Source organism: Tyto alba, unplaced genomic scaffold (genome assembly GCF_018691265.1).
Source record: "Tyto alba isolate M040663 unplaced genomic scaffold, T.alba_DEE_v4.0 Super-Scaffold_13, whole genome shotgun sequence".
Lineage (NCBI taxonomy): Eukaryota > Metazoa > Chordata > Aves > Strigiformes > Tytonidae > Tyto > Tyto alba.
The window spans coordinates 8277123-8292317 of NW_024881275.1; the positions used below are offsets into that span (position 1 = coordinate 8277123).

Here is a 15195-nt window from a genome sequence, read left to right on the forward strand (position 1 = left end):
AATGTCTGTGAGCATCAAAACACAGCAGTAACAAAAAACTGGTTTTCAATTAAGATTTCAAGAAGTAGCTTTGTGGTAGAAGTTTTCTAATTAACATAAAGCTTATGGAATAAAATGTTTAATTAAAAAATTGTCCAAACATTTCCTAATATCTTTCCTTGTATTAGTAGACTTACCCTTATTAAAACAAGTACTCTGATAATTGAAAGAAATTTTAAATCAATTAAAAGAAATTTTGTAACATTGGAACTTATGGTAAAGCTCCCCTGAACTCTTGGATATAACACAGGGTGCAATTCATAATACTCTAATAGTCTCTCCCTAACCTTTAAAAAAACAAACAAAAGCCAAACCAGCCCAAACATTTTTAATTCCCCAACACTGTAATTTCTTTATTTTTTTCCTTAAAGGAAGGACAAGGCCATTTCATCACCAAGTTATTAAATCAGATATAAAGACTTCCTGCGTAATTCCCTAGCTTTGTCTTCTTAATCACTAATAACATGAATTCCTGATGGTGGGCTGCAGAAGTAGAGGGACTTGGAAGGTTCAAATACAGCTTAGTGGGGCTGCTGCACAAAAAACAGCATGTACCAGGTGTTGAAATCAAATTCCTCAGTATCCAAACAAAGCACAATAAAAATCACAAGTGAAAGCTTTACAGTGCTTGGACTCAAACATTAAGTAGGGTTTAATGGACAGTGCAGAAATAAGTCTGTAGTAACATTAGCAAATGGCCTGACCACAGCCAGCTGGCTGATAAAACATAAAAGGCTTTAATTTGAAGGTTTTATCTGAAGAAAAACACTGTTTTTTTTTTTTTGCAGTCAGAGCATGACAAAACTGAGTAATTCTTCAAATGAATGCTGAAGATGGTGAGAAGTGCTTTTGAAAAATGTGTCTTTGAGGGCATTTTCTTTGATTCCACTGCACATTTAAACAATACAAACCTCAGAAAATCAGCTTTTGTTTTGCTTTCATCAGTATACTGACATTGTATTTAGTAGCTGTGCAGGACTAATGATGTCAATTCTCTTCTGTAACATGTTATTGTATCTGTTTAATAAGTTCCATCACATTCATAGAAAAAAATAAAACTTGAGCTACACTTGCAGTAAATTAGAAATGTTTTATTAATCAATTAACTCACATGGACATTCTGAACAATACTTAATTCCATTAAAGTCAACCAGATTTTTCATGTAAAAGGGACAAGTCTAAAAACCTGGCTGAAAGATATCAACAGACATGAAGCAATTGATAGAGAAAATGATTACACAGAAGTGGCAAAATTTATAACTCCTTAACAAAGTTTTAAGTTCAAGGAATAGATCCCTGACAGAAGGTAGAAAACAAAGACAAGTCAGCAACGGCTAGAGTAATAGAGAGCTGCCACAGGTCCCTGCTTCCAACAGAATAAATAACCGGCTTTCATCTCACCTTTATTATCTTATTGCCAGCCCACAGTTAACACATCTTATTTTAGAAGGAAAGCATTTGTATGAAGACTGGCATGAAAACAGGGAAACAAACTCAAATGAATTTATTTATGTGCAAGTCAGACCAGACTGACATAAACAACAAAACAACTTAACGGGAAACTAGCAAAGATCCATGAGTAAAAATACATGCAGACATTCAGATACATAGGATAATCCATACAGAATAACTGAATTCACCATATAGTGAAAACTCTTCTGTCACTGCAAGAATGCTTCATAGAATTAATTTCTAGTATTTTGTTTAATCTAGTTTTACATGTCTTGTTAGCTTAATTAATTTTTCTGGTAATCCAGATCATGTCACCTTTTAATTTTACCTGAATATTCCCGTTTATGCATATCCACATATATTACCCAGTGATACTTCTTCCACAATGTCGGCACCCTTAAAAATACTTCTGGCAATTGCTGATGTTTTTTTACTTGGTAGTTTAACCAGTTTTAACAAGTCCTAAACCTTCAGGTGGGAACTGATAAGGGAAAAAAAGGTTTCTAAGTAACAAAAAAGTTTGCCAGTGGGTACTCAAAAAGGCCTAATCAACTGAAAGACAAAACTCCTTAAGTCAGTAAATGTAACTGCCTGCAACAAGGAAATGAAACAAGCTCTAGGAATTCCTTCTAGTTCTAAACGTTTATAGAAATTATGGAACAAAAGGATGACCATATACACTTCTCTTTAAATCTATCAGAAATAAAGGTATGGCTGCTCCTGAACGACCAGCAATTTCCTGAAAAGAAATCTCGACTAAGCCTAGAACTAGTAGTGTTCAGTAAGAATAATACAAAAAACTCAATGCTTTTTAATGGCACCTTTCGTTCAATAAATCAACATGGCTACAGTGATTTCCTTTATGTCTCACAAAAGCAAATTCTGTTATTCAGACACCTGCCTGACTCATTTTGGTTAATGCAGCTATGTTGCATTTGATTCCAAAAGCTGGCCGGTGTCCCCTTGTTCCTTTTCAATGGTATATCCCAGAACATAAAAACCTCAGAACTATACTATTTCATACCAGTTTATTGTATGTACAATTCAAAGAAATATCTATAACTTGAGTTAACTGGACCTTTGGGCATTCACATATCCTGTTCTCCCCGAAGAGGAGTTAGGTGAAAGGGTCATTATCCAGAAAAGAGTACAGCATGATCAAATCTGCTAGCATATCTGTTCATGCAGAAACTCCTGAAACTGTTTTAGTGAAAATAGTCTGGGTTAGAAAAAGGTCTTTCTGAAGTATTTAAAATATTCTCCATAGTTATGATCAGTTATGAAACAATCTCTCTTATTCCCATGGTACAGCAAAATGTGCATGCAAAGCTCAAAGAAAGAGATGCTGTAAAGAACTGAGAGGTTAAATCTGTTCAAATCATATCACGTCACAGTGAACTAAACAACAAATAATTTCTCCCAGTTCATTAAAAGGAATCACACTGCCAAACGTGACCTTTTGGTGGTTACCATCATTCATGCTCACTGACTGTGCAAATTAAATTAAGTAACTATTCCAACTAGATAGTTTTTTTCCTTATTTTGGAAAATGTTTCCTAATTTTATCCAAGTATATTGTATCTTAGTAGGTGACAAAAATAACAGAAGCTCTACCCCTTAAGAACATAAAATAGTTAAACATGGAGAAGAAGCATAGGTAACAACCAAGAATCTTGAATTTTAATGACTGAATAAAATCACCGTATTTCAAGATTTAGGATTAATAAATATAACTAACTTTTCTATCACATTTGTACTAATGCTATGTAAGAACCAAAAATTGCTGTAATTAACTCTTCAGTACTAACAGCCTGTCCAGTGTTGTGTAAAACATAAAAGTTAACACAATACCTGCAGGAAACATGTGAGAGGAACAGGAAAAGCAGGACAAGAGGGTGACAGGGTAATGCCTCTTCACAGAATCAGCTTTCATTTAGGAATCAAAATCTCCTCTGACATTGTGAAAAAAGCCTTTGTAATGTTTGGCAGAAGGCAACAACACCCAGCTTGCGTCTCAATCTGCAGATTTGAGTATCTGTATTCATTTTAAGGGATGTAGAAGCAAAAGAGGCAAAAAATGATTGAAATTAAATGGGCTGGACTTTTCCTACGGGTGATAAGCAGGGTCGCAATGATTTTAGCTTCCAAGGGAAGTTCAATTTTTAAAATTTGTGAATTTGTAGAATACAAAGTATTAAAAAGATTAAAAAAACCCAGGAGAATGTAGAAAATAACTGTGCTATCACAGCGACGTGCAATTTTTGCTGTAAGCACTAATCACTGTGCAGCTACTTCACTCTTAGAGCCTCTGGCTTTCAAAAAGACTGCAGCAGAACATTCTATGTAACTCCTGGTATGTTTAAATTTAGTTTCAAACTCTTGGAAGAATCACCAGCACTCCCCTCTTATATTGTGGCTCTTCTGATGCTGTCTCTGATGTGTACCTCACTCTAATCCATCTTTGTGCTCTATGTACAGGACAGGACTATTCATTTGGGGTGGATCTGTTTGCCCCACCACCTCCTGCAGTGCAGCTACAACCCCAACTCAGCCTTCTCACAATTCAAGGACTATACTGCCAATGGCTCAGAAAGCATGGAACCAAGCTGTGGTGGGGAATGCACAATTACTACATTGCAGAAAACCTGATTAGTTTTAACTCTGTAAAAATAACCATTCTTTTTCCCTGGAATGTGTAGCATCTTGGATCCCACTCCTCACATCTAGCAAATAGAATCTTCTGTTGACTAGGATGTTGATAGAACATTATTACTTGCAGTGGCATTAAAAATTGAGTGTATCAAGACGAGCTACAAAACAACCCCTTTGGGAACTGCAAGTTCTGTACTTAATACAGTCTTGACTCCTCTCCTCCTCTATAAAAGGCAAAACCAGGCTTTGGTAGAGACTGACTGTCTCACAGACTTTGTCTTACACAAAAGCAGTTAGTAGCAAACTATTCTGGTCCACAACTATCAGCTGGGAACATTCTCCCCTCTATATGCTTGCAGGGAAGAAGTACTAGTATATTAAGGTAGGTAACATGAGTAAACTTTACTACATGCCACTGGATGAATGAGAGGGAACATGCATATCATGAGTAACAAGTCTGACCTATTAAAGGTGGCATTAAATTTCTCTTTGAGAAGCCTTTCAATAAAGTGTTATGCAAAAACTCCTCCAAAAACCACCGCTGTGTTCTATACAATTCTTTGGGATGGACATTGTATTTTCCTGAACAAGAAATCTCCACATTTAAAGAAGCTAAGTATTGTAAGGTCAGAGATTGCCTGCTTGGTATTTACTATGCTACTCCTATGGCTTTTTTGAATTCAGAATTTTGTGGCTCTAAGATGTCATAATAAACTCTACTTTTATCAAAGTTTTCTCGGACGTAAAGCAAATCTTCTATGGAATATGCATCTTCCTTTCCTGTCCAAACAGTGAGGCTGTATCTACATCAAGAAAAATTAAAAGAAAAAATAATAAAAAAGAAAGAGAAAAAAACCCCATGTTATTATCTTAAGATAAAGCATGTAAGACAGAAAGACATTGCACTAATAAGCTCCTAAAAATATTTAGGACTATGATATCTTAATTTTAGGAATGTAACTAAATACTGAAAACTTAATCTCCTTCACATTTCAAAGTTAAGCAACCACAATTTATGCACTATTAGAATTAACAGTTTTATATGTCCCTGTCCCCCTCACCCCTCTACACCCAGGGAAGTCATCACTCTCTATCTTGCATTTGTGCTACAACCGACAGCACTGAGTCTCTCCAGCCTTCACACAGTTACCACAGTGACTTCAAGTTACTGGGAAAAGCACTTGCTGCATCAAAACGCTACCCGGAGAAACAGGCACAATCAAACACATCCTAGGCTGCATACAGGGCACACGTAAAGCTTGGTACAAACAGACTAGCTGAAGAGCACAACTGATAGTCTTTAAATAAACCTCTATTTGACACTCACAAACTAAAATTTGCAGAGGTCTATTCTTTCGACACATTTTTTTTTCCTCATTACAGAGGTAAGTCACACGATTTGGCTCCAAACTTCAAGATCTTGCTCCTAAAGCTAATCTTGCTAGAACTTCCCAAACAGGACTGAAAAATTTTTAAGATGGACAATCCTACACCACCCAGAACAATTTATCTGTAGCTTGGTCCTTGTATGAACTGTTCTGCCAAACCTAGCAAGGAATAAAATAAGAAGTCTTAGTCAGATAACCAGAAAAGAAATTTACCAGGCTCAGCATTTAAAGTTTGACAAAGTAATAAATAGTTACAAGCACAGCATTGTAACAGAAAATAACGAAGCAATTTCAGTTACAGGTGATTTTCGTACTCTATGTTTTGTCATCTACATGATTTGTAGTGATGCCACCCAATTAACTGGATGTTATTGTCTGTACTTTATCACATACACTTTTCTCATTAATTGCACAGACTTTATTGTTAACTCTTAAAAAAACCTGAAGAACTTCAGAGTATCATTTAAAGGCATTACTCTCCACAATCTTCACATGACAAATACTTCATTTTCCCCCTTAGTTTATTAAAACTACTAATCTAAAATACAGGAAAATCGGAATTTAGTTGTACGTCAGCAAACTGACCCAGGAATTTCTGTTTTGTAATCATGCCACTAAGAAAAAACAGGATTTTTATGCTGAGCTAAAAGAGAAAAACCTATTATTTAAGTGGCAATAATGCTTGTATCCGATGACAACATATTTGAGAATGGCACAATTCACAAGACATACTCTTAACAATATTTTAAAATTAGTTTCCCAGTTTTAAATGTTTAATTCTAATTTCTCTCTTGATTCATCACCATAAATGAGAAAAAAAAAAAAGCACTTTATTTTTTTACAACCTGTTGTCTCTAATGGCTTAGAAATTTTCCATACAAGTCAGTGTTCTGATTTTCCTGTCTTGGGCTTTTACTTTGGTTGGTGCCTAAAGGAACAACTTTATTAAAGTATAGGTAGGCAAAGTAGGTGAAAGAGATGAGTAAAAGACAATATGCACAAAGCAGGTTTTAGTCTCATTCTATTACATGTAAATACATTTTTTCTGTGAGATTGTTATGGGTTCATAAAAACTATTTTTAGAAAGAAATACAACGTCAATTTTTGGAAACCACTGTATGTATTTCAAGTACCTAAGCAAAATCAGCTGTGTAGCACTTATTATCTTCCAACCTAAAAATCATCTTTAATGTTTTTACATCACATTATTACAGAAAATATAAACACTGAATACAGTAATAAAGTGTCTATAAAATGTAAGTATTTAAATTTAATTAATTCCAAATTGCAACATCCAACTACTTAGTCTATTTAACTACACTCATCTTATGAAATGTTTATGATGCAACTGGATTACAAGCCTACACAAGATTCACTACTTACAGTAAATAATTTTAAAATAGGTTTCTGGAATTTTATTATTTTAAAGAAATTAATAGTGACCACTTCTGTATGACAACACAATTTGAGAACTGAAGAAATTAAAGAGCTGAATGGATAACCTAGAAGAAAAAATATTATCAGTGTAATTGGGTTAAGTATGTACACATAACTGTGCTATACTTAATATAAACAAGCATGTGCCTTTGTAATAAAGACAGCTAAAAATATAGGCCCTCAAACTTACCTATCTGACTGTTGCATTAACCAACAGAGCTCAGATATTGACTGTTGTACTAATGCTGCTCTTACAGGGAAAGTTACAGGCTGGGGAAGTGTACTGCATATCTGAGCCATTTCCTTCACCATCATCCAATCATAGCCTACAATAAAGAACATTTAATTAAAAATAATTCTTCGCAAATAAAATCTCTATAAGGACACAACAAATTCTAGAATGGTTATGTTGCAAGATAGTACAAGAGCAAACATAGGTTTCATGACAATGACGTAACTAAAATTAAATAATTGTAAATAAAAAAATGCCATTGTCCCAGAGGAGAAAAGCAATACTAATATGGAAAAATAAACTTACATTGAAAATATTTATTTCTATTAATTGCAGTGTTATTTTACATATAGCTATAGAATGTGACATTTTCTAACATCCATGAAATTGTATCTTTGCTCTCTCTCCAAAAACCATGTTGCCATTGACTTCAACATAGATTAGCTTTAACTTGATAGTGATCCTTAAAACAAAAAAACATTTTGAAAAATTTAGAAAAAAAATTGAATGAATGCAATAGAAGACATTAAATTATAAAGAAATGAAGCATGTAAGATGTTTTGTACTTAAAAAATGCTAAGCTCAAGTAATCTAAAACGCTTCAAGTGCCTGTTGTCAAGATTTTTACAAGCACTGGAGCTGGTTAAAATGGTATTTAATACTCTTATTTCTACAGGCTATGAAAATCTTCAACAACGGTTAATATTTTTTTTCTCAAGTACTCATATGCAGTGTGGTGACTGAAAAGACTTTGAGCATCAAATCTTAAAAAAACATATTTTGTTGGGCAAACAGCAACTTGTAATTGAAATCAGTCAAATAAGCTGGTTTTCTCAATTCTTACAGTATATACTTAATTAGGTTCATCATAAACTGAAATTTAGAATGGAGATAAAGTTACATTTATTAAAAAAGATTACTCAGAACAGTACGTCCAAGTACATTACTTCCAGCAACTTCCTACTGCATTGAAAATACTCTGGACGACATATTATAGTTTAATAGAATTACTGTGTAACACACATCAAAATCCTTATAACGGTATTAAATCTTGCTAATGAACAATGAGAAATTTGCAAAGGTGTCTAATTTTGCCATTGTAGTTACAGGCAATGTTGGTGGAGACTATACTACTGCACACAAATGCATGTGCATAGATTAAAACACCCTAAAAAAGCAGTTGTGAGAATTATGAGAGGAAGCCTGTGAAAAGGACCCTAGGATAAAAGTTACATGTTCATGATCTAAATTCATGTTAGGGATTAACAGTATGAAACTTCAACTAGATTCTTAAACCTGAGATTTTAAAAAGTTACTAACATCAACAAATTGGAAAATTTACTGCAAAAATGCAATTATTCAACAGAAATTAAATGTTAAACACAGTGTTAACCTACAATTTGATTTCAGTTATCTACTGCAAAAACACACTGATAGGATTTTAAATTTCCAGCTAATCTATTTTTCTTCAGGAAATGCGCCAGAATTCCAGTTACCAACCAATCCTCCTAGGATTCAGAGAGTAGACTACCTGGAACAGGGTGTAAGTAATTTGTCCCCAAAAATTCCTCAATATGTGCAAATGAAGAATAAAATACTGTTTAACAACAAATGTTAGATTTTTCATACAGTTCTGCTGCAACTGAAACACTGAGTTGCTATAAAACACTATGGGATATACACCAATAAAGAAAATAATTCTTCTTACACTCACTATTATTTTCAAACTGATCAGGTGGCATATAACTTATTCTGAATCAATTATTAATTTGAAGAAAACAGACTACACAGTGTAAGCATTAAATTTTCTATCTTTACCTTTATTGTACTTGTCAGGGTGCCAGCCTGTTGTCCATCCCAGTGACAAGGTTACGTTTGGGAAAAACGAAGTGACAGTGTTGAGGAACCCTTTTGCATCCACTACAGCACTATTTCCATTAGGTCCTGGTAGGATGTCTGCATTGATCCAAACAGGTCGCCTCAAATGCTGCTTCACATGTTCAAGAAGCTCCAAGGAAGGCTGCACGGCTTCTAGGCTGTACCAATGACACATGGTGAGATGAGACACCTCACTCTGAATGAAGATGGGAAAGGTACAGTACATATGTAGGTGGATATGCTAATGAAACTGCCTGTAAGCCAGAGAGTGAATGCTGAGGACCTTTTCTACCATAAGGTAACTATTACTGCTGGTGTAAATAAACTTAAGCCTCTTGTGTCCCTGCTGCCCAATATGAACTTCTTCATGACTCTTAGCTCATGGGTCTTCTAACTCCTGTCCCGTTAAGACTTGGATGCTATTGAACTCTTAGGAAGCCTTTTAATTAAGCCCCTACAGGCTCTAGCACTTCTGAAGTGGTTGTTCCCACAGCTCAGAAGTGTGGCATAGTAGTGGCAGCACAAAGGAGTTTGCCCAGCAGATGTTCATCCTACAGCTAATTATTAAGTATGAGATGTAGTCACTTAAGCAACCAATGTAGCACCATTGTAAGCGTTTAACAAAAGTCACATATTCTCACTGTTCTCTCAAATCAAAAGCGTAACTAGAAGACAAACAATAATTCTTTTTCTATCCTACCAAAACTTTCAAAACAGCAGTGCTGTGGAAGGAAAGGAAATGTGGAATATTGGGGAAAAGGAATCAATGCCAAGAAAATATGCAATTTTTTTCTCTCACAGCAAATTAATTAACTTTCTATGTAACATTCAGAAATTTAAAATCATTATGTTCCAAGTTGTGATTTCCTTACTAATAGTAAGGACCTGTGCTTTCTCCTGTGAGCTCCGAATAAGCCATCATCTAGCTTTTCCTCAAAATCTTGCTGTGACCTGACAAAGAACTGAGACAAGAGAAAATTCTTCCCGGTGTTCTGCAGGGTTAGCTTCCCCGTTCAATATCCTAAACTGGTCCCTCTGGGTGTCAAAGGAGCACCATGAAAAGGAAGAGGAAGAGAAGGCACTGTGAAGAGCAAGGAGAGGATCACAACTGCTTCAGCCTACACGGATATAAACCACAGGTTACGTGCTCTGTGGGCCTGTTTGAACAACACAGATGACGGCTAACTGCTACCACATCTTCCCAGTTCCAAGGCCATTTTGTCTCCAGCCTCTTTTACACCAGTGCTGATGGTCACCTCAGCATCAGTCTGTGAGTTTTGGGGACATAAAGTAGTAAACAACTATTCTCATTGTTTTGTGGAGGATGGCTCTGTACCAAGTTATTCCCTAACCTGGCTCATGATGAGGTCAGGTGAATCATGTCAGGATTTGCAGCCAAAAATGGGAATGGCAGCCAGTTGTTACCTAAGGTTAGCTCTAAAGCCAAAAACTGTTCCCTGACCTGCCCATGTTGTTTCCTGTGAAGAGACATTTTGTACATTTTAACTTTTGTATTGCTGAGAAAACTGAAGAGTGGCAGGAATTCCACTTAATGCTTTCAGTCAGTATTAGCTCAAGTCTTAGAGAAAAGCTAGTGATGGCTTAGGTTAACATTATTGGCTCAAGTATTTCTCATTGTCTGAGGCCAGAATAGTTCACATTTTTCCATATACAAGACATGTCAAAGCCAGTGGGATGACTTCCTTTTTACTACAAAGTACAAGATAATGTAAAGAAAGAAAAAAAGCCCAAGGCAGCATCTCTTGAAATAAACAAAAAAACCCCAGACAGCACTGTTTTTACTGCACAGCATCTGGAAAATTTAAACGTAATGCTGAATCCATGTAGAATGACTCTGTCATTTTTGAAGTGGGACTCTGAAGTCCTTTTGCAGAATACATTCATTCCTGTAGATAAAGCCAGCAGGAAATGTGACTATGTGGTCAATCAAGCTGACATATTAGAAATATACAAAATATTTCTTTTCAAGTGCTGTTGAAATAATCTTCAAAACTTCAGCAATGGTATCCAAAGAAATATTATCCAAAAGAACATCAAATTTTGTTATCACTCATTTGAGTGTATCTGCACTGTGTGCCTGTATTTTTTAAATGCTTTTATACAATTAGACTTTTATAATGCAACATAATTTTAAAAGCTTTTTTAAAATCACTGCACTTGGCTGAAAATTCCTTGTGGAAAAATAAGAGGTAGATGTTTTAAAATTAATTTAAACAATAATTAAAATGAAAAACCCCTCAAACTCAACAAATAAAACCAAACGCCTACTTCTCTTTTCCTTTCCCATCTCTGTCCAGGCAGACATTTGCAGATTCTGTAACAAAGCATTTAGCCTGCCCACATCTTCTGTATTTTCATGAACTTTCACATGAAAACTGTGACTGCATTACACAGAACAAGAGGTGCAAATCACATTTTACAGCTATCTCGCTTTTTATTTTTGCATTTCTATAGCATGCTTAGACACTGATGAAGTTATTTTTAATGTGGTGGTGGATTCTCCATCTGCTGCAAAAATAGACATTGTACATGCAAACTAAGATACAGCTAAAGTTAGGAGTCGCAGAGGTATATGTCTGAAAATCACAGCTCTCTTTAAACCTCATTTCAAACTTTTCAAGGCAATCCCATGGGGTTTTCACGTGTATTTTTCATTAAAGATGATGAAACAGCCAATGGTTAAAATTCTGAATGAATATCTGGAAATTTAATTAATAAGCTGGGCCAAAGAAATTTAATTTACTTCAGTATACATGCACCTTACCACACAAAAAGCAATACAACTTTTCTGTATCACAAACCATGCTGAAGAAATCTACCACCAACTCATATGTCGTATGAGATCATATATTCAAAGAAGTACACCTAATTCTTGAATTGAGACATCCCCAGTAGATTGTTAGTATTGGAGCTGATCAGGAAACAGAATTCCTCTCCTTCAGGGGGAAAACCAAAAAACTCTGGGAAAATAAAGATATTCATGCTGGTATGGGATGATGTTTCCAAATGATTATGAACTTCAGCAGACCTGGAACAGGAATTGTCTTTTCAGAAGCTCCTTGAAAAACCTCAACACTTTTATTCCCCCTTCCATGGACGATAGAGAATGACATCAAGAAAGTGGAGTGACAGCAGGAGAGACCTGTCTTCTGCCAGGCAGAGACCCAGGGGGCTCAGCCCCATTTGCAGCCACGGAGCCACTGTCTATTTCCCAGCCAGAAGGTTCTCTTTCCCAACTTCTTTGCACAAGCAGAAAACTGATAGGAGCTTTACAGTTAGGCACTATCATTTCAGCTTTTCCTGACGGGAAAAATTTGCTCAGTAACAACTCAGTAACTAATCCACTAAATATAAAATTATTATTTGTAGTTAAAACACTTTTAAAGATTTTATTCTTGTAATGCATTTAGTAATACTGCTTGTGTTTCCTCATCTTCTGTTCAGGAAGGAATGCATTACACTAAATTGCACAGTAAAAAAAAGCCTGGTCTCATATCATCAAAAGATAGCAATACCTGTAAAATTATGAATTTTTAAGAAAGAAACAATATAAAAATCTTTTTGTCTTGTGATACCTCTTAAAATCCAGCTTGATGCCTTTATCTGTGTTGACAATCTCTTTTAGCCATTCCTGCAACGTGTTGTCACTGTCTGTTTCAGGTGGATGAGCCATAATAGGGTCGCCATTTCCTCCCTTGCCACCACGAAGAACAACATCTGCTTCTATCATATGAACATCACCTGTTGATTTAAAAAAATGAATGCTCCACCAGAAGCAAACCCAATAGTTCCAGTGTCCGCTTCAGAGTAACAATTACAGAGCACATCTTTCTACACTGGACTATGCACACTTATTCCACAAAGATCACCCAGTATGACCAAGAGATATGCATTTCTTTGGATAATTTAGCCACTGAACTCTTTAGAAATCTACATGCATGTGAAAATTGGTTTTTGTAAATACATTTGGACAAGTAACCACATTTTTTTCACAGGAATGGCAAAAGGAACATCAAAAATGTAAATCCACTCTTGTGAAATTTCAAATCTTTTCCTCTTAAAACAGGGTCCCAGACAGAGCCTTTTAGAGAAAAGGTAAACAGAAGATTTTAACACTGCCAGAGACAGAGTACTCCCCTTGTCTCATTCTCAAAACTGACCAACCCACCTCAGCCAAAATTTTTTTAAAAAGTCAGCCAGCCAGAAGCATCTGCCAGGAAAATGGCAGCTGAAACACAAGACAAGTGAGTGGCAATCTTAAGAACGATACAAGCTGTTGAAAACACCTTTCTGTAATGAGAAGCATCTCAGAGTCTGGGCAGAACTACCAGCTTTGCAGAGAATTCAGTTTATACTGTTACTTAGACTGAAATAATACTAAAGAAGATAATAATGATTTTACAGTCAATAGAAAGCAAATTACTTTTAAAATTACATAAATAAATTCCACATTTCCCCAGTATTCACGTAAATTAAATTAAAATTCACTAAAATAAACTGCTCGCAACCTGAAACACTTTAATGATCTTGAAGAAAATGAGGGGGGGAAAGCAGTAATAAAAGCATCCCATAGAATCTAAGAAGTATTACCCAGTGTTACAACACTACACAATTTCAAACAATCCTAAAAAGATCCAGAAGACCCACCCACATAGGGTCAAAACTACCCTGGGGTCCTTAACTGTTTCAGAAATATGGGGCTTGCAGTATAGCCCCGACAAGGCCGTCACAAGCACCTATCCTCACAGCAATTCAGCTGCTGCTCAGCGGGCAGGCCCCTGGGGCAAAGCTGGCTTCAGTTACAGTAGTTTCACCATGAGGTTTTGCTCCACTGCCTGCTGTCCTTTTAACAGCACTGATACCAAACCTCAGCGGACAGCGGGAAGGAGGGATGGATGGATTTAATCAGGTCACTTCTGTTTTCTGCTCGCTAGAGCAGACGCACGAACAGAAGCCTCTGCACGTGGGGAAGGGGGACCCACTGTGAGAACACCCAGGAAAGAACGGGGACAACGGGACCACTGCTGCCCAGGCTGGGCACAACGCGGGGCTGCGGTCTAACCTCAGTATGACCACATGAGAGAAACCAGTTTCACCTGCAGCAGATTTTGTGTTCCTCTACGCAAACACACAACCTGAACACCGCTCCAGGTAAGCTTAGTTCGAAAGTGTGAAACCAGAAGGCCCCTTAACCGTGGCTCTGATCTGATGGTAGAGGATGAAGGGCTGTATGACCTGAGCGAGGGTGGGCACACCTCGAAGCGCGTTGTCTTTTCACAACTAAGCAAGTTTGTCTAATAAAAGGGTACCACCTCCAAACCTTGTCCTTGGAGATGCCGGCCCGGTGGTTTACTGGGACGGACAGCTGTCCTGGGACAGGCAGACATCGAGGAGCCTCCCACCTGGAAGACAAACCCGGAGCGCCCGACCAGGCCCCACTCTCCATCGACCCTCAACGTTAAGCCGAGGAAGCCGCCCACACTTACTTCTCGCGGCCTCCGCGGCTCGGGCCTTGCTGTTGGCGGCGTGGAACCACCGAATGGCCGCCCCGTCTCTCGCTGGGATGCGCTGCGACCTCAGAAAGTGCTCCACCGCCTCCTCGCTCCAGGCGCCTGCGGCGGCGCGAAGGGGAGACCTCCGCCTCAGCACCCCCCACTCGGCGGGACCGCCACCGGGCCCCCCCCCCACGCCCATCACCGCGGGACCGGGGAGGGGACGGCGGCCCCGCCGCTCTTACCCTGCGCCTCATGCGCCATCGCCTCGCCAGGGCCCGCCCCGCCGCTGCGGCGGGGGAAGGGGAATCCTCCGCCTGCTGAGGCGGGCGGCGGCCGGGCCGGGCCCCGCGGGGCAGCCGCCCTCCGGCCCGGGGAAGGGCCGCTGACGGGGAGTATTTCCGCAGGAAGCGGAATCGGCGGCCCGCCTGAGCGGAGCCAAGGCAGCCCCCCCACCCCCGCGCCAAAGGCGGCGGAAACCGGACTGCGAGGATAATCACGCCCCGCCCCACCCCCCCCCCCCCCCCCCAAAAAAAAAAAAAAAAAAAAAAAAAAAAAAAGCAGCGAAGACCCATCCACCGTAAAGAACAAAAAACACCACCAC

At 38.0% G+C, this 15195-nt stretch overlaps 1 protein-coding gene across 5 annotated transcripts; it reads right to left on the bottom strand.

The window, feature by feature from the left end:
* Nucleotides 1–1109: 1109 nt before the first annotated feature.
* FAM151B (family with sequence similarity 151 member B) lies at nt 1110–15063 on the bottom strand. 5 transcript variants are annotated; one of them, XM_042787713.1, is made up of 6 exons: nt 14837–15061; nt 14586–14711; nt 12675–12840; nt 9019–9236; nt 7159–7294; nt 1110–4946 (listed from the first exon to the last, which is right to left on the bottom strand). In XM_042787713.1, exons 1-6 carry the CDS (start codon nt 14853–14855, stop codon nt 4796–4798), a joined length of 816 nt encoding a protein of 271 aa, XP_042643647.1. In that variant the 5' UTR covers nt 14856–15061; the 3' UTR covers nt 1110–4795. The 5 variants fall into 5 exon arrangements, with proteins under 5 accessions (XP_042643647.1, XP_032851375.2, XP_042643648.1 ...); XM_032995484.2 differs by having other exon boundaries at nt 14586–15061; XM_042787714.1 differs by lacking the exons at nt 14586–14711; nt 14837–15061 and adding an exon at nt 14412–14495.
* Nucleotides 15064–15195: the final 132 nt, after the last annotated feature.